The sequence below is a fragment of the Anguilla anguilla genome, chromosome 19, assembly GCF_013347855.1.
Source record: "Anguilla anguilla isolate fAngAng1 chromosome 19, fAngAng1.pri, whole genome shotgun sequence".
NCBI classification, from domain to species: domain Eukaryota; kingdom Metazoa; phylum Chordata; class Actinopteri; order Anguilliformes; family Anguillidae; genus Anguilla; species Anguilla anguilla.
The window spans coordinates 14,607,487-14,628,659 of NC_049219.1; the positions used below are offsets into that span (position 1 = coordinate 14,607,487).

At 48.5% G+C, this 21,173-nt stretch overlaps 1 protein-coding gene across 1 annotated transcript in view; it reads right to left on the bottom strand.

Moving 5' to 3' along the window:
• Window positions 1-19,629, bottom strand: part of b4galnt3b (beta-1,4-N-acetyl-galactosaminyl transferase 3b) — a 27,719-nt gene extending 8,090 nt beyond the window's left edge. The window contains exons 1-11 of the mRNA XM_035401930.1: window positions 19,147-19,629; window positions 9,069-9,124; window positions 8,678-8,743; window positions 6,415-6,510; window positions 4,798-4,888; window positions 3,788-3,888; window positions 3,243-3,310; window positions 2,928-3,006; window positions 2,113-2,176; window positions 501-659; window positions 1-66 (exon numbers count right to left, since the gene is read on the bottom strand). The exon at window positions 1-66 is cut by the window's left edge and continues 44 nt beyond it. Of these exons, the coding sequence (XP_035257821.1) occupies window positions 1-66; window positions 501-659; window positions 2,113-2,176; window positions 2,928-3,006; window positions 3,243-3,310; window positions 3,788-3,888; window positions 4,798-4,888; window positions 6,415-6,510; window positions 8,678-8,743; window positions 9,069-9,124; window positions 19,147-19,282 (982 nt within the window). The 5' untranslated portion in view covers window positions 19,283-19,629. The remainder of the gene's footprint in view (window positions 67-500; window positions 660-2,112; window positions 2,177-2,927; window positions 3,007-3,242; window positions 3,311-3,787; window positions 3,889-4,797; window positions 4,889-6,414; window positions 6,511-8,677; window positions 8,744-9,068; window positions 9,125-19,146) is intronic.
• Window positions 19,630-21,173: the final 1,544 nt, after the last annotated feature.

A 21,173-nucleotide genomic window follows, 5' to 3' on the forward strand; every position in this document is an offset into this window, starting at 1 on the left:
TGTAGCTGGGCTCGTAGGCGCAGTCGGGAAGGACGCGTCGCACATGCACCCTGTCCACCAGCGGAACTGCGTGGGGAGAAAACACAGGGGGGGGTCAAGGGGTCAGGGGTCAAGGGTCAGCGCGCCCCGGCAAAAGCAGCCTCCAAAAGGGCTGTGGGAAGCTGAGGGAGAAGTGCGAGGAAGAACTGAAAAAAAGAAGAGAAACCCTGCAGCTACAGAAGCTGCTCTAAAACACTGAGACAGACTCAACAAAATGGCGGCGTTCTCTTTAAACTGCCCGTGCTCGGAAAAATGTGAATGAATGTGAATGTGAAAGGCTGATATCAGGACCATGCATCACGAATCACGTACAACTGGACAAAACATGTAAGCTGATGTTAGCTTTATGTGGCATGCTAGCCAAATCCTACACTGAATCTGTCACACTGGTTGGGCTTTGGCTGTGTGAGGGAAGAGAGAAGATGATTGGTCGTTGCAGCTGAGATGTTGGGGTCACTCACGCTGGTACAGAGAGTCCCGGGGGTCCTCCCGCAGCATGTCTACCCCCAGACTGGAATCCCCAGGTTTTGGGGTCCCCTGGGTGTTCTGGGGGGGCGCCACGTGACTAGCAGCTGACTGAGGGATATGAGCGACCTCACTCATCATCCGAGCCGACTCGTCTAAAAGCAGGAAGAATGACATCATCAGAACCTTCAACAGGCCAGCTGGATCTCAGGTGAGCTGCCGGGTGCACCAATGTACCCTGCTGCTGGTGATGCATCAAAGCAGGCGCTCACACAGTGAACTCACTTCTTCAAAATGGCTGCTCACAACAAGCAGCCTAACCCGTGGCTACCCAGGACTAGAGAGGTACAGCGCAAATCTCCCCAACGCTTGCCATCCTGACTGCAGAATGAGTTTCTGCCCTCTGCTAGGCTGGGCATGTATGTTGCAGGTTAGGTAAATACACGAATGCTTGCTGCATTACATCACGGCCTTGGTGGCTCATTCTAATGTTTTGGGCCTCTGTGGATCAGAACCATGCTGGGCTGGAGGGGGTCACAAGGAGAGTTTTTAAAAAATTATTTCTGTAGCGTGAAGCAGTTTAATAAATCCAAATTCAAACATGTGTGAATCATCTTCATAACAAATAATAAACTTTATTTATATAGGACTCTTCAAAACACAGTTAGAAAAGTGCTCCACAATACAGGTAATAGAAAATGTAAAAAATAAATCAATGAATAAATAAACAAAGCAAATATCAGAAATCTAATATCGAATGAAACCACAAAGGCCCACACAGTTATAGAAAAAGCCTGCTTAAACAAATATGCTTTAAGAAGTGATTTGAAAGAAGATCTATAATTTGCAAGCTGAAGCGGAAGCCCTGGAGCTCTGGTGCAAAGGCCTGGTCCCATAGGGCCTTTAGCCTGGTCTCTGGGCCAATCAAAATGGCTCATAAGGAGGTTCATGAAAAACCAAAAGCAGTGGGATGTTCCTTCTCCGCCGTGTTCCGAAAATTAAACCTGACCGTCGCATAAGCAGGGCTAAAAATACCGCTTAAAAGCCGCGGCTACGGCTATTTGGGTAAACCGCGAAACCATGTTAAACAAGAAAATTAGACGGCAATTAGGGCCGTTTCGAGCTTTGTTTCCACGCCACGCCAAATCTTCCAGAAGCTCGGTGACTCAGAAGGAAGGCTGTGCTTTAAGTCCATCTCCAAGACACATTATCATTACCATAAAAACATGTCATTTTCAAGAAAAATAAATAATTAAATACATGTACACAAAACCTCTGTCAAGGAAAATACATTCAATACAACATTAATATTCTTATTTCCTCTCAAAATCACACACATCTTAAAATAATGATAATTATTATTACTATTATTAAAGTGCATGAGTCATATAAATGCGCTACTTAAAGGGTAGCCATATAAAACAGATCTAAAATGGATGGTATACCTAGAATTTAACCTGCTTAGACTGTTTGTGATCAAGTCCAATTCCATGCTTAATTTTAAGCTCAAAGGGGAACCCCAGCCCCCTGCCCCATGCCATGCCCCCAACCCCCTGCCCCCTGCCCCAACTAAAGCCAGCACACACATTCTCTCCTTGCACAACTTACTGGTGTAGAGGGAAATGTAGCGGGAATCAATGACTGTGAACCTCTCCCCATCATGGAGTCGCCACTGTAGAGAAGAACCACACAGTCAATATGCTGCAAAAAAAAACAAAAAAAAAACAGCTCTAAAAACTCCTGGGATTATCTGGAGCAGTCGTAATCAGCAGAGGCTGAAACACTTCCATGTGGACTTCCTGTTCAGCGGAGTTTGGCTTTGTGCCTTCTGAGCGTGTGCGTACAGCGCGAGCAGAATGCCAGCGTATGGCGGGTTTCCGTTATACGGATGAATAGCGGGGTTTAGGAATGTGACCGTCTGAGACGCTCCGCAGTGAACCACTTCCTCTGTCAGCGCTCGGCCCGCTGATTTAGGACAGAAGAATGCCGAGCATGCAAGTGCGCAGCGCCGCCACACAGGGGCGCCACCTGGGACCTTGGGCCCGGGGAAAAGATCTTGCATCGGGGCCCCCACCATCACAGAAAACCCGATGTTCTGATATTTTTTTTGAGGGCCCGTGTCAGTCAGTCAGTCAGTCAGGGGCCTTGGAATCGCCCCCCCCCCCTCCACCCACCCCTGCATATGGAAGCCCAGCTGCCACACAGTGGATGCAGATGTGTGTCCCCTTAACACTGCCAGCACATGCCAAGACGCTAGTGCGGAACATTAACAGTCACGGATGGTAATCATGATGTACAAATGAATAACTGAGTTCCTCATGAAAGGACAACTTTGCTTTGCTGGATTAAAACTACATTTCCCAATCTAAAGGGCTGAAAAAAATGCAGATAAGTGTGAAGATGAAGATGAGGGCTTGCTTTACCGCGACTTCCACATGGTCAGTGCCTCTGTCGTTCTGTTTGTGGAGGATCTCAAAGTAATATTGCTTACTCGCCATTAGCCTGGGGAAGAAGGAGCAAAAAAACGGGCATTGTGGGATATGATGAACAATGAACTATGCAGAATATCTACACACCTATCCCCAAACTCCCCACCTCCTCCACCCAAAACACACACACCTCTCCTGTATCCCTAGTCCTCCCCCTACTGCTCATGCCTGCAAAACCCCTCCCCCTTTAATGACAGACCAATAGCAGCCCTCAGATGTGAGACCCCCCCCCCAGAGATGCCAACTTACTCGATTGGCTGAGAGACCTGACTGACGTATTTCCCAAACTCGCCTGGCGCCGCCCATTCTGCGCCAGTCTGCAAGACAACGGAAAAATTTAAATAACGTTCAAGAACCGCAGTGAAATAACAATGTGTGCAAATCAGCTACAGTTATCACAAGAGCAATAATCATCTGGTTCGCACCAGTAAAAAGAAAGAAAAACACAAAATTTCTACTGGATGCCCCTTTTGGGAACACCAGTAGTAACGTAAATGGGCGTGTCTTTCATGTGAATGTCATCCTCTCAGTCGCGCAGGCCTTTCTCTGCACCTCCGCCACACGTCGCGCGGTTTCTAATCTCAGACGAAGCATCGCAGGCCGAGCCGCGCGGGCGGGCGGACGCCTGACGCGCCTGATCTTGGACAGAGATCTCATATTCCTGGAAGACGAGGGTATCTGCTGCTGTTCACACGCCTTGTTCCCACGTACAAATTTGTCGACGAGAAAGTTTGTTTCCTAGTTTACAGGCAGCTACAGAAATCGCTGGGGGTCCCTGGTTCTTTTACACCCACCTTTCCCACCAAAGCCAGCAGATGGAGGTTCAGGGGGCTGTCATCCTCACTCAACCAGAACTCAGAGTTGTCATCGGAGGCCACAGCGAACAGGAACTCCCCTGGACCACAGAGATGAGGAACAGCATGGGTCACAGTGAGCATTTCAGCCACTCGGCTAATGGCATCATGTTCATCCCACAACGAGGAGAAGGTGAACGCAGAAGGTCAGCCGGCATGTCGAAATGAAACTACTACAGACTAAAGGTCCTCTCTCATGGCTATTACTGTGGAGAAAGACCAGGAAATGGACCTAACAGACACATAGAAATATAAAACACAAAGGAATTCATTAAAAAAGAAAACAAAAAGAGGTACTTCAGGCCATGATGAGTAAGACCATGTCCCCCACCCCCTCTATGGTGTGAACACATCTTTTTCTCAACAAAACACTTTTAATGGTTCAAAAGCCTATTATTATATAGCGCACCCCAGCATAGCTGCAACATCATGAGTCACAGCAGCAGGGTATAATGGATGAAACACCTGTATAATCCCCATGCTAAACAGAGAGAAACAGCGCAGGAGGCCAGAACCCTGTCAGACTATACATTTCCAGGAGCGTGTCAGATGAACCCGGGACACACAAAGAGGGCTCCTATTTCACGAATGGTCGTGTTACAGGGGCAGCTACCGCAGCACGTGTCACGTGCGGCCAATCACAGCGCAGGGCCGTGAGACCGAGAACCAGAGGGGCGGAGCCTAATCCTCGGCAAAGAGAATGGGGGAGACACAGGTCCCAGTGGGGTTAAAAGTTCAAGCACTGTTCTACAATGGCCACAATGTCGCAGTTCTACGGGACATGTTCAGTCTCTCCCTGTTGTCTTTAGCTTAGCTTTAGCTTAGCTTGACATCAGGTATTGAATTTTTCAGTTCCTACACATTCACTGTGGCTTCTACGGGACACTCTACTAAATGAAAAAAAAACAGGTGTGTAAGAATACTGGGCGTTATCTTGTTTAAAAACGCACCGTCGACGTAAGGGTGGAGGTAACCGAAGATCCTCAGGCCGTAGTTGGTCCATCGGGGGGAAACGGCGAGCTTCGTCACCGTGGTCCTGGACTGGAAAAGATGAAAAAAAAACACGTCACCCTCCTCTCTTCATTCAGGCGAAGAGGAAAAGAGGGAGCAATGCAAAAGGGGCCGTTCGTTGGATTTTTGGAGGTGCACAAGCTAAAGGTTGGCTGACTGGAAGGTGCATTTTGACCTGCTGCCTCAAGAAGACCGAGGTTCAGGAAATCTCCCGACAGCCAAGCTCTTTCACCTCCTCAAAGCCTGCGAGCCTCAAAATCAAGACACCAACCGTTTGACTTATTAAAATTGTTTTAAAAATGATTTAATACAAGGATTACACACTCAGCGTACAGAATCGTGCATTTCGGTGTGCCTCAGGTTAATGTAGCGTGCCCAAGCCAAAATGAGGCCATCGGCGCAAAGTAAGGACGAGGCTGTGGGGCAATGAGCCAGCTTTGGGTATAAATGCCACTCGAGTCACAACGGCAGAGCTTGTACTTTGATGTCAGCAGTTTTATCTGGACCAGTCTGTGGCGGTGTCACAGCTCACAAGAGCCATGCTGTTCAGCATCAGCTGTCCGTTACTGCTGTAGCTCCTCCCCCTTCCCATGACAACCACAACAAATGTTCTTTTTTTCCAAATGCTAGATATGTTGAGACTAATTATTATTATTATTATTATTTTACCTCCAGGAAAACAGTGACATGATCGAAAAGCCACGTCACTGAGACGAAAAATCGTAATCTCACGTACCGATCAAATTCTGACTAACAGGTCGGCAATACCGACATTCCATCCGCATGCATCTGTTCTCTCTCTCTCTCTCTCTCTCTCTCTCTCTCTCTCTCTCTCTCTCTCTATGTCTCTCTCTCTCTCTCTCTCTCTCTCTCTCTCTCTCACTCTCTCTCTCTCTCTCTCTCTCTCTCTCTCTCTCTCTCTCTCTCTCTCTCTCTCTCTCTCTCTCTCTCTCTCTCTCTCTCTCTCGAGATTAGTCAGTTAGCCGGCCTGTTGTATGACTTGCGGTTAGCAGAGCTTCAGCAGTCAGTAGATAGTGGAGGACACCAAACAACGGCACTTCCTTCCTGAACCAAATCTGCTGCGGTCTTTTTTTATTTTTTATTTCGCCCAGCACGGCAGACGCAGACAAACAGAGTTCTGACATAACGGAACCACATCCTCTGCACTCTGCGCCTGACGACGTGTCAGACGCCGATCTCTATCTGCATTCGCTGTATTGACTTCCGCACTTCAGCCAGTAACCGTCACCAATGTGTACTACACTTGATGCACAGTCACCCTTGCAAATGCATCTGAGTTGGGTTTTGGGAGTAGAGGTGAGTGAAAGAGCGACAGTGTGAGCGTGAGAAATGTAAGAGACAGACAGGCAGTGCGGCAGACTGAGGCACTGAGCTGATGGTGAAGTGAGAGAGTGGGCGAGAGGGGGGGGGTCGAAGAGCGATTCACAGAGAGTGAGTAAGAGTGAGGTTGTGTGTGGTCGTGTGTGTGCGTGTGTGTGTGCGTGCGTGCATATATGTGTGTGTGTGTGTGTGGGTAAAGGAGCAGTATCACTCACATGAGGGTACAGAGGAAAGTGTAGGTTTTTCCGAAGTTGCAGAGTGGAGCTGCCACACCAGTCTTCAAAAATGTGCAGATTAGCTTGCCCTTTGTACTGCAGAAGAGAGAAGACAACATCCCCGAGTGCTTGTTTTGATGAGCAGGTATGAGAGTCACAATGCAAATCTACACCTTCCAACAAATCATCGACAAATTAGTTTTTTTCTTCTTTAAAAAAATCTCCAATCTCAACACAAATTTGGACCGTCCAATTTGCAGACTGGGTACAGGCAAGGAGCACCCCTATCCCCGCTGACTGGCTGGATCCCTCCCGTGTGCCCCTCGGTGGCGCACAGCCCAATGTGTGCCGGCCCTGCAGGGCAGCCGGTTGGCACGGTTGACAGCCGGCACTGGCGTGGGCCGGATTCGGCCCGCGAGCGACACTTTCGCCGAGCCCATCAGATGTGTTTGAAAACTGAAGGCATTAACCGCAGCACTGTGTGTAAAGCATTATATGTTCACAGGATGAAGACAAGTTCAGCTTGCAGAGACTCACTCTCTGCGAGTTGACTCACTCACTCACTCACTCACTCACTCACACACACACACACAGCCAAATGCATGCATGCATGCATGCATGCACGCAGGTGCGCACACACCCACACACGCGGGAGAAGACGTGTTCCCAGCACTGACCAGCATACGGGAGTTCTGATGATGACCGTGCAGTTTGATATCAGCGACTCAAAGGGGAAATGGAAAGAGCCAAAGAGCCTGACTCAGCCGAGGCACACATGTGCTGGCGGCCCCATCTGTGGAAACTCAAAGGTCAGGATCTCTGCAGCGCCGCTGGGACTGTGGAGTCCCCCTGCTCTCGTAACGCCCTCTTGGTTCTTTTCTTTGCATTTTTTCCACTCGCTTCTAGGCCCCGCCCGACCGAATCGGTCTGAAAGGGAAGCCTCCGTCCAATCACGCGACAGCTACGGATATATATATATTTTTTTTTTCCTTATTTTAATTGGCTGAGTAATCCCTGCCTCAGCTGATGAGATAGGAGTGCACTGGTGTGAAAGCACAGCTCACTTGCCTCACGCAGAAGGGCAGAACACAGCAGTGGGGCTAAGCCAGACTTTACCCTGTCACTGGAAATCATCCGATGAAAGAAGAAAATGGTATATAGACGGAATTCAGTATTATTATCATGCCGTTCACAGCAACGGTTAACAGCAGGAGGGGGTAGGTTTGGGGGGGTGGAGTAACACTCCCTCTCTGGGGCCTGTTTCCTCTCTGTATGTGAAACTGGCCCAACCTCGCAGTAATTCTAACTTTAAAGGCACTTTTAAGGCACAGAAGTTGAATACCTGCTCATTAGTGGCTTGTTTCAGCCTGTTAAGACAGACACAGTATCTGGGTTAGAGCAGCACATCTGAACAGTGGGAAGGGGCCCTTCCTGTGTGGCCCGCCACGGTCTCCATGGCAACCATGCAGCGGCGACGCCCAGCCACACGGGCGGGTGCATGTGGGGGGGGGGCAGAGTCCGGAGTCCTGTAGGTACCCAGCCCTGAACCCGATGTTCCACAGCCGTGAAGCAGACCTAACCCCAGCCGTCGGTGACCAGACACTACTTTCCTGCTTTCAGGATGAACCGCGCATTTCCCTGTCTGTCTGTCTAACGTGTCTTCCTGTCATCTCCTTCTTGTTCCTCATTTACGCTCCCAAAATAGACACACAGTTTCTACTGGTTTCAGACACCTCAGAAGAGCATTCAATTGTGTGTGTGTGCTTGTGCTTGTGCTCATGTTCACGGACACACACACACACACACGCGCACACACACGTACACACACGCATGCACACGCACACATATATGTGGTAGAGATAAAAATCACAACCATCTCAGTATGTTCAGTGAGGTCAGGGTATTTCCAGACGGGAATCATGAGTAATCCGACTGCAGTAAAGCTGTCAGTGAAATAAGACGCATCAGCGTTAGCACTGTTTTCATGTGTAAATTTCAAATCAAATGCTGTCTGGAAAAACCCAAATGTTTTGTTTTCTTAAGGAGAAGGGCTCCAGATGACTTGATGCGAATTCCAGCTGAGACATAGCGTGGCTCCTGAGGGCCTGCTGGGTGGTTGGCGCTTCTCTGTGATTGGGTGATTTGGGGGGCTGCTGTGCTGTGATTGGGTGATTTGGGAGCTGCTGTGCTGTGATTGGGTGATGTGGAGGTGGGAGGGCAGAGTGCAGGTTCAGAGGTTCCTGTGAGGTGAGGGGTTTCCTACCTCTGGGCTCCAGGACTGCGGAGTGAACTGGGACTGCCACGATCTGCCCTGCTCACTGCTGAGAGACTGGAGACACACACACACACACACACACAGAATGAGAGAGAGGGGGGACCAGAGAGTAGGGGAGAGAGGGGGAGAAACAGAGGAAGAGAAATCAGGAGAGGACAGCAAGGCAAATGGCTTACGTAAAATATGGGCCTAAGCTATAGCACTCTTCACAACATAGTTTCTTCACTTAAGCGGTTGCGATTCTAAGCTTCAATAGTGCCACTGACAGGCTTGCCTTGAGCCGTGAGACACCACTGCTAATAGGACTGAGGGACAGGCACAATGCAGAATCTTCCTTAGCGGATGGAGTTCATTTCTTTCTTTAGCTCTCTGTCCTTACCTCTTTTTCTGTTGCTTGCCTGGTTGGGGGAGTCGTCTCATCCCAAGCATTGAACTCTGGAGGTAAGAGAGAACAACGGGTAGCTCACCATAGGAATACAGCAACACAAGTCTGTTCTACACCACCTGGCAGATAAAGCAGTGATTTTGATCTCAAAGAACGCCCGGCGAGTACGAGCCTGGGGTAACCGGTTTGCGGCCGAAGGAACGGCCGTTATCAGCAGGGAGATCCATCACCTGCTTCCTGCCTCCCGCCAGAAACACCGATCAGCTTTCCTTCCATTGAGCCAGTCGGGATGAGTTACACCCCATTTGCATTCTGGGAGCCGTAGTATTGTTTTACAGTGGCAGTCAAAAGCAGTCAGTCGATGAGGGTGAGTGCGTGCATGAATGCATGTGCATGTGGTGGTGGGGGGGGGGGGGGGGGAGGGTAAAGCATTAGTACTGGGGTTACTCTATCCGCACTGCCCGCTCATGCTGCTCTGGTCTAGAATGTCTATTTTGCCACTGTATTCATGTACAGTAGCCAGCAGCTGACTGACTCCCAACGGATAGAGAGAGAGACACCCTAGCACAGACACAGGAAGGCAGCTTTGCTCAAATTTGCATGATGACAACAGTGGCAGTGTAGATGTGCCTGCAATGGAATGTGACTGATTTTTTTTTGACTAGTGGCATTTTGTCCTGTTCTCATGGAAACCAGGCGAGGCAATGCTTTCAAGCAGCACTGAACTGAGGAGAGTAATTCCGCAAACACCATCAGACCAACCAAACGGTAGATTTTTTAAAGAATATATTGGCTCAGGAGTCTGAACACCTTGTTTCCAAAAGGCCAAAAATCGGCTGCTCATTGAAGGTTAATCACAAAACCAGCAGGGACTGCAGACCTTGTTAAGACCCCAGCGCTAAACTAAGGATCTACTGTTAAAAATGTTGATTTATAAGTGAAATAAACGTCTAGAGATTCTGCTTTTAAAAGGTGAAAAAAGAAGCTGTTGAGAAAATCATTATGTTCCAGCATTTCAAAATGTATTTTGAAATAACGCATCAACCGTCAATCATCAATCATGCATCAATCATCGACCATCAATTCAAGCACTTTCATGACCTTGATTCACCACAATCAGAACTGAGCACTTTTGGAAGCCCTGTGGACTCCCATAGAAGATTCTGTTCAGACACACCTGAGTGCAGATTACCAGTTCACCTGTAATTGTCCCAGTTCACCTGTAATTAAACACAGGTCCAGTCACGCATAGTCCTTGTGCAATGCCTGAAGGCAGTGCGGACATCTTTCAATTCAAAAAAATTAATTCAGGGCACATAAACACTGTTATGGCAATAAAAAAAATTCCAGACATTCTTATATCCTGCAAACACTCTCCCTTTCCCTCCTGTTCTCTCTCCTGCTCTCTCTTTCTTTCCCTCTTTCTCTCTCTCTCCCTCTGCCTCCCTCTCTCTCCTTCATCTGTTCTCCCCCTCTCTCTCCCTCTCACTCGCCTGTTCTCTCTCCCTCCCTCTCCCTCTCTCTCCCCCTCTCTCTCTCCCTCCCACTCGCCTGTTCTCTCTCCCTCCCTCCCTCTCTCTCTCTCTCCTTCGTCTGTGGAGAATGATTCTCTGGCTAAATCCTGGCTGAGATGCCCTGGGCTGATTAGAGAGTGAAAATCAGCGCAGAGCGATGCGTGTGAAAGGGGGGGGGGGGGGCCTGTCTGCAACCAGCAGTATCACCTCAAACTGCGGAAGCTCTCGAAAACAAGCACGCTCACCAGCAAAGTCCTCACGTTACACTTCAAAGCCCTTTGTGCTCTGAGAACGGATGGATTTTACAGGCAGTGCGCAGCGCACCTATCCCAGAGAACGCGCTTAATCTCACAGGTTTTTACCCTCACGCCAGGCTGAACGCTCAGAGCGGTGAGCCTTTCTGATGTTAGCGCTAATGAGACGGGGAACAGCGAGACGAGCCCGGTCCTCTCCCCGAGCCCCCGCTCCAGACTGCTCACCCTTAAACGCCGCACACAGTCAGTGTGTAGATGCGCGCAAACAGCTGCTGATGACTCAAAAAGCAGTGAAACCATTCAGATACTGCACCTTAAAAACCTTACAGCATGGTGAATTTGGGGCAACACTGGAATGAATTGATTAGTAGGTTCCACTACCCAAGCCTCCCCCCCACCTCCTCAAACCCTGACCCAAATCACTCCAGTCCCATCGCTGCCGTGATCAGAGATGGAGTGAGAGAATGGAGAGGTGAGACCCAGAGCTCCTGTGTGTTTTTTTTTGGGAGGGTCCGCAGAAGCCTCGTGTTTTGGGCCTGACTCACGTCCATCGCTCTGTGGTCGCTGGTGGGGAGCAGGATGGAGGAAACAAAGTGCTCATTTAGTCAGAAGAGAGATGGAACTGAGCAGGGAGGCAACACCTCTGGGGCCCCTGCAGAGGTGAGGTGAGTTATGAGAGGAGAGAGAGAGAGAGAGAGAGAGAGAGAGAGAGAGGAGGAACTGAGGGGGAGGAAGGGGGGGCTGTGGGGGTTTGGAGGCATTTCCCCCAGAAACATCACTCACTCGGCTCATGTGTTTACCCAAAAACACTACATCTACATGTTCTGGAGACCTTTTTATAGCTGCTGTTTATTCTTCTTTTTATAGTGCCCCCCTAACCCTAACCCCCCCCCCCCCCCCCCCCCCCCCCCCCACACCACCAGTGATGCACACCTGATACACACGCACACACACACACACACACACCTGTAACTGTACCTGTCACTTGGCCATGACAGTATAAGTACAGTATGTTTGAGGCAGGGCCATCATCTCCGCTCATCTCTGTGTCTCACTCCACCCCTGGGATTGGAAAGCCGACTGTCCCTTTGGGAGACAGAGTCACCTGATCCCTCTGGAGACCGGAGAGCTATCCAGTTCCCATGAGGGGGGGGCGGAGGGGGGGGGTTCTGCCTGTCACTCCCAGACAGGACAAAACAGGACAGGTACGCTTTTGCCAGGGGGGTGAATTAGCAAATTGAAAACACCAGACTTCTCCGTTAGAGCCTTCATGGCTTTGTTACAGTGGCCCGAGGGACCAGTGGGAAGGGGCCCAAATGTCACTCATGTCACTGCTTTCCGCTTTTTGCCACTAGTATTATATGCATTACCCCCCCCCCCCGCACCCCGCCCCCCCCCTCCGCCCACCCCCATCCTGATCCTGGTATTTAGGAATCACACATTCTCACCGCAGCACAGGAGAGGCACTGCAGCTCCCTGAGGGCTGCATACCCTCAGCACGCTGAGCTCATTTAAGCTCTAAATGATATCTTGTGGGACGTCAGAGGGCTGCCATAAATAATGCGGGTCTTTCCAATAACGATACCTCAGAGCCGAGCGCGGGTCAGTACAGGACCGCCGGCCCATTTAGCTGACCCAGGTCTCTCACCATGCCAGAGCAGCTCCAGCAGTGACGTTCACATTCAGAACTTTCTAGAGTCACCTGAAAGCTATTCCATGAGTTCCCTAAAAAAATAAATAAATAAATAAATAAAGATAAAAACAGGCGGGAGTTTTTCTGCGGTTCTCAACTGCACTGACGAGTCGTCAGGACCGAATCCGATGCCTCCGAAGTCTCATCTAAGTGGCCGAGCCACAGATACCGTTACATAGCTTCCAGTGCATAACCAGTGCGCTCTGCCTCGTCGGGGGCTGGGGGAGTGTGTGTGCCCTGCGCGTCGGGGGCTGGGGGAGTGTGTGTGCCCTGCGCGTCGGGGGCTGGGGGAGTGCGTGTGCCTCTGGCCAGGGGGGACGGCCCCCGGCGGGGGGGGCTTAAGAGTGCGCAGCGGCCATTAAGCCCGATAAATCTGACACCCCAGTGAACTGGAAGAGCATTTCTTCTTTTCTGCTTCTCCTGCGCCATGGTAACCACCGCCGCCCCCCCCCCCTCCCGCGCCCCTGCCCGCACGCCCCCGCAAACCCCTCTGCAGTGCCTCCAGTCCCCACCCCGCCGCCTGCCTGCCCGCCTCCGTCCCAAATTGGTTTCCCATCCTAGGCGGCCCTTCTTCTTCTCTCCCCGCCGGGCCCCGATTGAAGTGGCTAAGGGACCCCCTGGGTCTGGAGGGGGTAACGGGTTCAAAACTTCTTTAAATTTTTAAAAATATTTTTCCCCTCAGAGCAGCCTTTAAGGCAGCCATGGAAATTTACAAGTGAAATATCCCCCTACCCCACTACCCCCCTACGTCCCTTACCCCCCTTGTCATTTCCCAAATCACAGAGGAAGAGGTGGACAGCGTTTGTCCACACACAGATAAGAAAAGCCCCCAGCTGGTGCTGGCATGCCGGCTGGCACACATGCCCTTATTGGTCACATTAATAGGCAGGAAGGAGGGACACGGCCCCAGAAGTTTGTCCCTCATCATCCACTCTCAGAAAAAAAGGGTTCCTTGGGTTGCCGTCATAGGGGAACCCTTTCTAGTTCTTTATGCAGCCCTCTATGGTAGGTGTGAACAGTGTCAAAGCTCTCAGTTTGACCCATTTTACCTGACAAAGAAACTTTGAATTAGGAGGTTCCTCTATGGAGACACAAGGAGCCTTTTGGAACCCTTTCTTGTGAGGGTGCGCAGACTGCCTCTCTCATTTGATGCCCAGCTCACGAAAGATTCATTGAGGAGAACTGACTTAAAAAACATTTCTCAAATGAACAGAAACTCAGACCGACTACACAGAAACCAGTACTGACAGTAGTTCTCTCAGAAGACCGCCTGAACCACATGCAAGTAAAACCGGTGACAACCCCTCTTAAAACAGTTTGTCCTTAAAGAGCAGTCGCTGGCAACCAGCACTGGGAAAAATAAAACCAAATCACATCAAGGTGTAACTCTGCCCTCATCCTGGCATCACAGAGGTAATGGCAGTATAGCCCCATTGGCCACTAGCGCAAAGCTCTGGCCCCGTGCCAGATGCACATTTGCAAGCACCTGCCAATCCGCCCTGATAAGGACGGAAGGGCCCAGGGGAGATAGCGTGTGCACAAAAAACCATAAACAAAATAAAAGGCAAACAAATCGGTCGGCGAACTGAACCGTTCAAGTCGAAGGACAACAGCAGCGCTTGCATCACAATTAGCGACTGCTGAGACAGCATCGCGGCTAGGGGAGGGGCCAAGGGGGGAGGGGGGGGGGCTGAAAATTAAACGAGTTTGTGGCCCTTGATAATTTAATAAGTCTTAAGGGATGAGAGTTCGTCACGAAAGGGGAAGTAGAACGCGGAGGTACCTGTGCGATTGATGTGTCACTGCCGTTGCTGAACTTACAGCAACGTTTGTGCCGGACCACAAGCGCTGCTCTGTTCTGCATCGCCACAAAGCCACAGCCTGATCGGAACACAACTGTGACGGTTGAATGTTTGGAGAAAAAAAAACTAGTTGTGCTTCCTTTTGTCAGCAGACCGCAAAAAATGTCATTGTCTGGGAAAAATGATGGTCAACAAGTAGAGACTACAACCTACGTGTGGCTCATCCGTTAACAAGGTAAACAACATCCCAGCATGCATAGGGTAATGTGCAGCAGATTCTGGGCAGGCCCAGTTGCCTATAATTATGGCTTGCGTTGCTGCAAGAGGAGACCGATGTGACTCTGAATTAAGGGTGTGGCTAGAGAGCCTTTGACAGGTCAGGACTGGTCATTGCTTCACAAGCAATGACATCATCAACAAAGAGCCACAATGGACAGAAGTGCATACTCATGGGTTATGATGCCCCTGAATTAATTTTAATTGAAAGGTAAAGCAGGTGAGCAATCCCAAAACAGTCGACCGCATATTTCAACCCTGGGCAAGGCCAACCAGCTTCATCACAAACAGTGGTGGCCCAACATTTCTTTAAGTGACTCTACACTGGCGCTTACAATTATTGTTCACTATCTGCAGTTCTGTATCCTCTTAACTGAAGATTCTAATGCTGATGTAACAATTGAAAGCAATGGCATTCTAGAACACCTAGACCTAACATTCCAAAGAACCGACTCTTCAAAGGATTAAGACTTCTGCTGATGCTTTTTGTTGACCGCACCACCTCTCCTCCTGCATGCAAATGTAAATAAAACTCGTGCAAACTTCTAAGCGTATTTGAAGACCTGTGTCAGTCCGAATCACTGACGTCTCTCACTCACTGGAAACTACTGGGAAAGTCTCCCTCCACTGAAAACCCCTCCCATCTGCTCTGTCCTCCCACTGCTAGTCTCTGCGGGATTCTCGCCATACCACTCAATAATCAACAGAGCAAACCGCCGTGAAACGTAAAATAAACCCTGCTCTTTATTTCCTGCTGCGACAAAAATAACCAGCGAAGCCCTGTGCTTCCATTTCCATCGGCATTACCTACATGTTTTTTTTTGGTTTTTTTCAAATGGCTTTGAGGAAATTTTGCATGAATCGTGCAGGAACTGAGCTGACTGCTAAAGGTGGTATTTGAAATAGCTGTGCGAGGAGGGGAATCTGAGTGTGACCGTGTTTCAGCATGTTCCTGGACGTCCCAGTCAAATTTGAATCCCACCCGTGCTCACGTGCTTTTTTTTTCATTGAGCAGCACAGTGGCAGGGGGGCACAGCTCGCTCACCCCCTCAGCACAAAATGGAGGCTGGTCTGAACGCGCCGGAGCCTCCCACGCTCCTCGCCGTCTGCTGGTGTAACGCGGTACAGGTGACCCGCTCACCCGGGGCGAGGCCCTGCCCGTCAGCGCTCAGCATGCCAGAAGAGCAACAGCACACCAACTGCCGACACTGACGCCCTAGTCTGCGACAGAGAGGGGATGCTGCATTGAGTGTCCTGGGGCCTATCTGTCTGTGAATCTAATACTCTAATACCCCCCCCCCCCATCTGTCTTCCATCGCTTTTATCAATGCCCCTCCCCCCCCCCCCCCCCCCCCCCCCCACCGGCCGTGTCTTAGACCGGCATCCCCTATATAAAACACAGGTCTGTTTTAAAATGCTGCTAAAATGGCGTGCTCCGCGCCTCGCTCGAAAGCACCGGAAAACTGACCTTCGGTCGAGAGCACGGATCAGCGTTCAGACGCTCGAGCCGCTCGCAGGCGAGCGTCAGCGTCATCGCCAAGGCCTCGGCCACTCCCCGGGCCAACATCTGGGAAGTACGCTTTTCTGCCACCCCCGCAGTCAAAGGCCTCTCACACAGATCTGCTTCACAGGAGACCAACGGCAAACATTCGACAGGAGTCAAATGTTTGCCTTCTGGGAGGTGGAGAAGTCTCGGGCTGATCCTTTCCGCTACCCCGTTACCTTTGGGGTGAATTTCAGCTTATTTGCGCTAGCTAGCTGTAAATGATTTCTAAAATAATTACCATTGGTTTTTATGACAGAATCTGTCAATCATTAAAACGTATAAATGGGTGCAACACTCAATTGCAATGCTCCAGTTTACAGTTGGTTTTGAATCGCTTGAATTCACATGATGGAGGGAAGTTACTTCTTAACTAAATTTTCAGGCTTTAATATCTCGCTCCTCGAAACGATGCAAAGGTGCGACCAGCAGCCAATTAATAGCCCTTTCCTGACCTTTCACCTGTGCAGCCTGGGTTCAACCTGGACATCAGGACTGTAAGATTAACCTTAAACTTTTGCCTCTCATGCTTGTCCCCCAACTCCTCCCCCAGCACCAGTAAGAGGTTCACAGGGACATGTGAAGATTCACACCAGCCTTTGAGTCAAAAGCCCCCCCCCTCCCATCCCACCCATCCCACTCTGACCCCCCACCCCCACAAAAGCACACACAACTGGAAAGGAAGGGGTGCGGAAAGCAAAGGGACGCTTCGCCTGGAGCGATGTCTTACAACAACTCCAATTCCCACAACCCTCCACAGTGTGAGAAGCCGTGCCTGTTAGCCTTCATCAGTTATGAGTGGTTATCACTTACGTGTGAAAATTGGCGTGAGAAAATCGATTGGTTCTCACACTGCTTAAACGCTATCAGACTGCTCCCATTGAGATGCATCATCGCGGTAGTTCCTGTCTTGTCTTGTCCTGTCATTTATACAGCTCTGGCGTAGGACGGGGTACAGTAAAGGAGACACAACAAGGGTCTGCGATGGTGATGTGAAGACAGGGAGGGTTTCTGATGATGACCCAGGAAGTAGGTCTTCAAGTGATCTCCTGTGTAACTTGAGACAACAGAGGCCATCTAAAAAAAACGCAGCTTCGGAGGAGAACAACAATAATCTCCTGAATAAATCTTCACGAGCCGCATTAGGTATCCTGTAGCTGGATAGGCTTTCAGATGGACACAGACCAGCGCAGGAAAGTGACAATGAGCCTTTGGTGAAATGGGAACAGGCGCTGAGGGTGAAAGTTAGCTATAATACGGGCATAAAGCTAGCTCAGACCCACGAGCTATCCTGTGAATAGACTGTGGCTTTCTTTTATATAGGCACCAGTACGTTCTTTTGTATAGGCACCATTAAGAAGAACAATATTTTCACATTTGCATATATCAGATAAGAGTGTGTACTTGCCGACAGGTGATGTAAGGAAACTAAACAAACAAGCATTTGATTAAATTCACCAGGATGCAGAACCTAAATGCATTGCAAAGCACAGGTAAATTACCCCTCAGGTCAAAGGTGCAACAGCTTCACCAACTTTATATTTTCAGTTTCAAATAATGCTTTGCAATTTGGTTGTCCTCATTTCCTATGCAGTGAAATGTTCAGTGTTAAATTAAATCCTATTGGACTCATACGTACTCTACTACAATTTAATTAACACTGAGAATTTTACTGTGCAATTTGTGTTCTATGAAAGTAAACAGTGTTATCATCTAAAACTCTTTTCTGTTCACACCCTTCTCAGAGTGCCTGCTGTTAGTTGACCCCAACAACCTCCCACCCCCCTCCACAGATCAGGGAAACAATAGGACACCTTGAATCACAATAGATTCCCTCTGCATGTTTGACCATTTGAATAGTAGGTTTTTTTCTTTTTTTTGGAAAAAATTTTTTTTGTCCAGAATTCTAAGTCAGTGTTCTAGAACTCCATTGCGTTCAATTACCAGTAATGACTGTTACATTAGCATTGGAATGTTCATTTTTAGAACATTCTAAAAACATATTTGTGACCTCACACCTTTAAAGGGTTAATTGCAAATTCCTCCTTCCTCTGGCAGAAACGCGCTCCAGCTAAAGCTCCCAGTGCTGACCGCAGCCATTTGGTGAAAGAGGTGGGACACTGATCCTGGATACGTGCCTGTGTCACTTAGACCATGTTGCCCCCCTTGGGGTAGGGCCCGAGGGGGACAACATGTGGCACGCGGGGCTAAAGCACGCAGCAGGCCCCAGAGCCCTTAAAAGCCAGCAGTGCACAAGGTCAGAGGTCACTGAGATTTAATACCAAGAGCCCCATACCCTCAGTGGGCCCCCAACACTAACAATACTTCAGCTATCTGAAGCTGTGTGCTGCCGCTCAGTTGGGCTCAAACCCCCAATCAAACACTGAAAACCTGCCGCACTGACACCCGGTCACGAAACAAGTGGAAAGAATGCACTGTTTTTATAACTTGTAAAAGACAGAAACAATCACACACAAAATGACACTTACTCCAAACTTTCGGGGTTAAAAGTGCTACCATTTTGATTTGGAATGGAAGGGTTAAGCTAAGTTTAATCACCGTTATGAATCATAAATTAATTTAAATCATACCAAAAAAAATAAAATCTTATAAATTATTTACTGAAGTATAAATAAACAAATCTTAGTCGGGTTATCCGATTTCTGAGTTGAGTTCCATACAACGCATCGAACAGTATCGTTCCAGTGCCGATCAGCACCCAGTCTTCAGGTGTCTGGCTTCTATGAATGAATTTTTGTTCGTTTATTTGTAAATATAAATGCAATTCACTTGTTAATTATACCTTATACTCTTGAAACCCGAAAGTGGCAGAAGCGTGCCTATGGGACAGGTCAGTCCGTAATCCAACTTGGTACTACATTAAACTGTAACCAGCAACTAACGCGTTTGAAAAAGTTTTTAAATATCATATAAGAACATGTTGCATGCAAATCCAACCAAGGACGTTAACAATAAAAGGTAAAACTTACGGACACTGTCGTTCCACGTATTTGTTGTTGCAACAAATTCTAAATAGGCAGCCAAAACTCCAATAATTAATACCGCTCCAAAAAGAAGATACTTGACATTTCGTCTTAATTTTTTGAGTGGGAAAAAGGACATCATTTTTATTCTTCAACCTTTGTCCTCAGCTGTTCTCGGTATCCCTTTCAGCAGTAACCTTAGGGTGATAAATTAAAGCGACCCGAGCGAGGCAAATCATGCTGCACGGAGGGATCCCCCACGCTTGTCTCCAGCTCGGCTGTCCATGGACCAGATGCAACTCATCGTTTTTTTTTCAATTCACTGACGGCGCTCTTTCGCTGATAAACTGGTCAAGATTAGATTCTGTGGGTCTTCTCTGGGATCGAACAACTGAAAAGAACTACAAGTCAGGCGCAACAACACTGGCCAGAATGGAAGCGCGCAACGGGACCGGTTCTCTCTCGCAGCTAGCTGTTCTCTCCAGTTGAGTGCACTGCACACGTTTGTAATAGAGGTAATGCAGGCTGCTGTCTGGGGTTTCGAAGGAGGGATTTAAAATGGCAACGCCCGGAATGGGCTCGTGAAAAGGCACATACAGGTAGACCGTGTGTTTACAGAGGTGGGAAGAAGGTAGAAGTGTGACAGAAGTTTGTAGCCTTAAATGGCATAACTTTTTCTTGAAGGAAGGTTGCCACTGCCCCTATATTCAGAAGTATGTTTAATCGACAAGTGTGTCAAACAGGAATGCAAGCATCCTAAAAAAAAAAACGCATGGAAGCAACGACGGCGCATTATTTGGATAGAATTTGGGTGTCGCATTCCCACGCACCCAAAAAGGTATCCCATTGGGCTAGGCTATTTATCTTAGCCCGTTTGAGCTTGCTTACTAAAGTGTTCTTTTTTAGCGAATAGATTGCACACAAAATTGCACTATATACTTTTTTTCTACTAGTGAGAAGTACATAAAATGTGTTTCAGCCGATAATGCTTAGGAGGTCGAACTCAACTGCTGTCCCAGCTCACCGCATTCTTCTCCGTTAAATGGGAGAGACGAAGCTGCACGCGCTATATATTTTTTAAAAATGCCTGTCAGAAGGTTTAATGCCAATGGGACACTTTTCATTTTTCAGCGCCTCAGCTTGGAATTCCAGCAAAAACAATCTATGGGACAAGTATCCTATGGGACAAGAGAACATGTCATGCTTCTCTTTGCAAGGCACACTGGTTATGTAAAGGAAAACCTGAATTGATAGTGATAACTAGCCTATTAAAACTTCATAACCCACACCGACCTTGAAATAGAGGTTTTTTTTTTTTTTTTTTTTAAATTGAAGGAAATTTCTCCACGACTATGGCTCATGCATATTCCAAAACCCTTAAGTTTCTTGTCTAACCATTCTCCTACATCTAATGGCAGTTCCAATGATTTTACAACCTTGTAATTATCTCAACAGGTGTGTGTGTGTGTGTGTGTGTGTTCTGCACGTTCATGTGGAAAAATGAACGAGTAGCACCAAAGCAGAACTTGGTCGGAAGACCGACGGGTGATGACGGCACCAGCGCAGGAGAACCTACCTTGAGGTTAGCAATCTGTAGTTTCCATGACACTGACGTGGAGACGTTTCCGTAGCTAACGCCTCTGCCCTTAGTGCTTGGACTCCGAGTTCATGGCCGAGGCAAACGCATCGCTGAGAGACTTGTCGGAGGAGCGGTCGTCAGTCAGGCCATGATTCACTCCTTTGTTTGTACCCCCAAAATTTGTATAAACAGTCGTGGCCTGACAAGTTTCTCACAGTTAAATGTACGCATTCATTATGACAATTGAAATAAGTTATCACTTGTCCCTTGGGCTCTTATATAAATCTGGCCAGGCACCAAAAGAGGATGAATTGCAATGGGAAATGGGGTCCTGTTTTCATGTTTTTCAGTACATTCCAACCATACACACACACACACACACACTCTAACAGAAACAATATCACAGTGATTCCTACTTAAACTGAAAACTGTACAACTGATGGAAAGTTAGTCA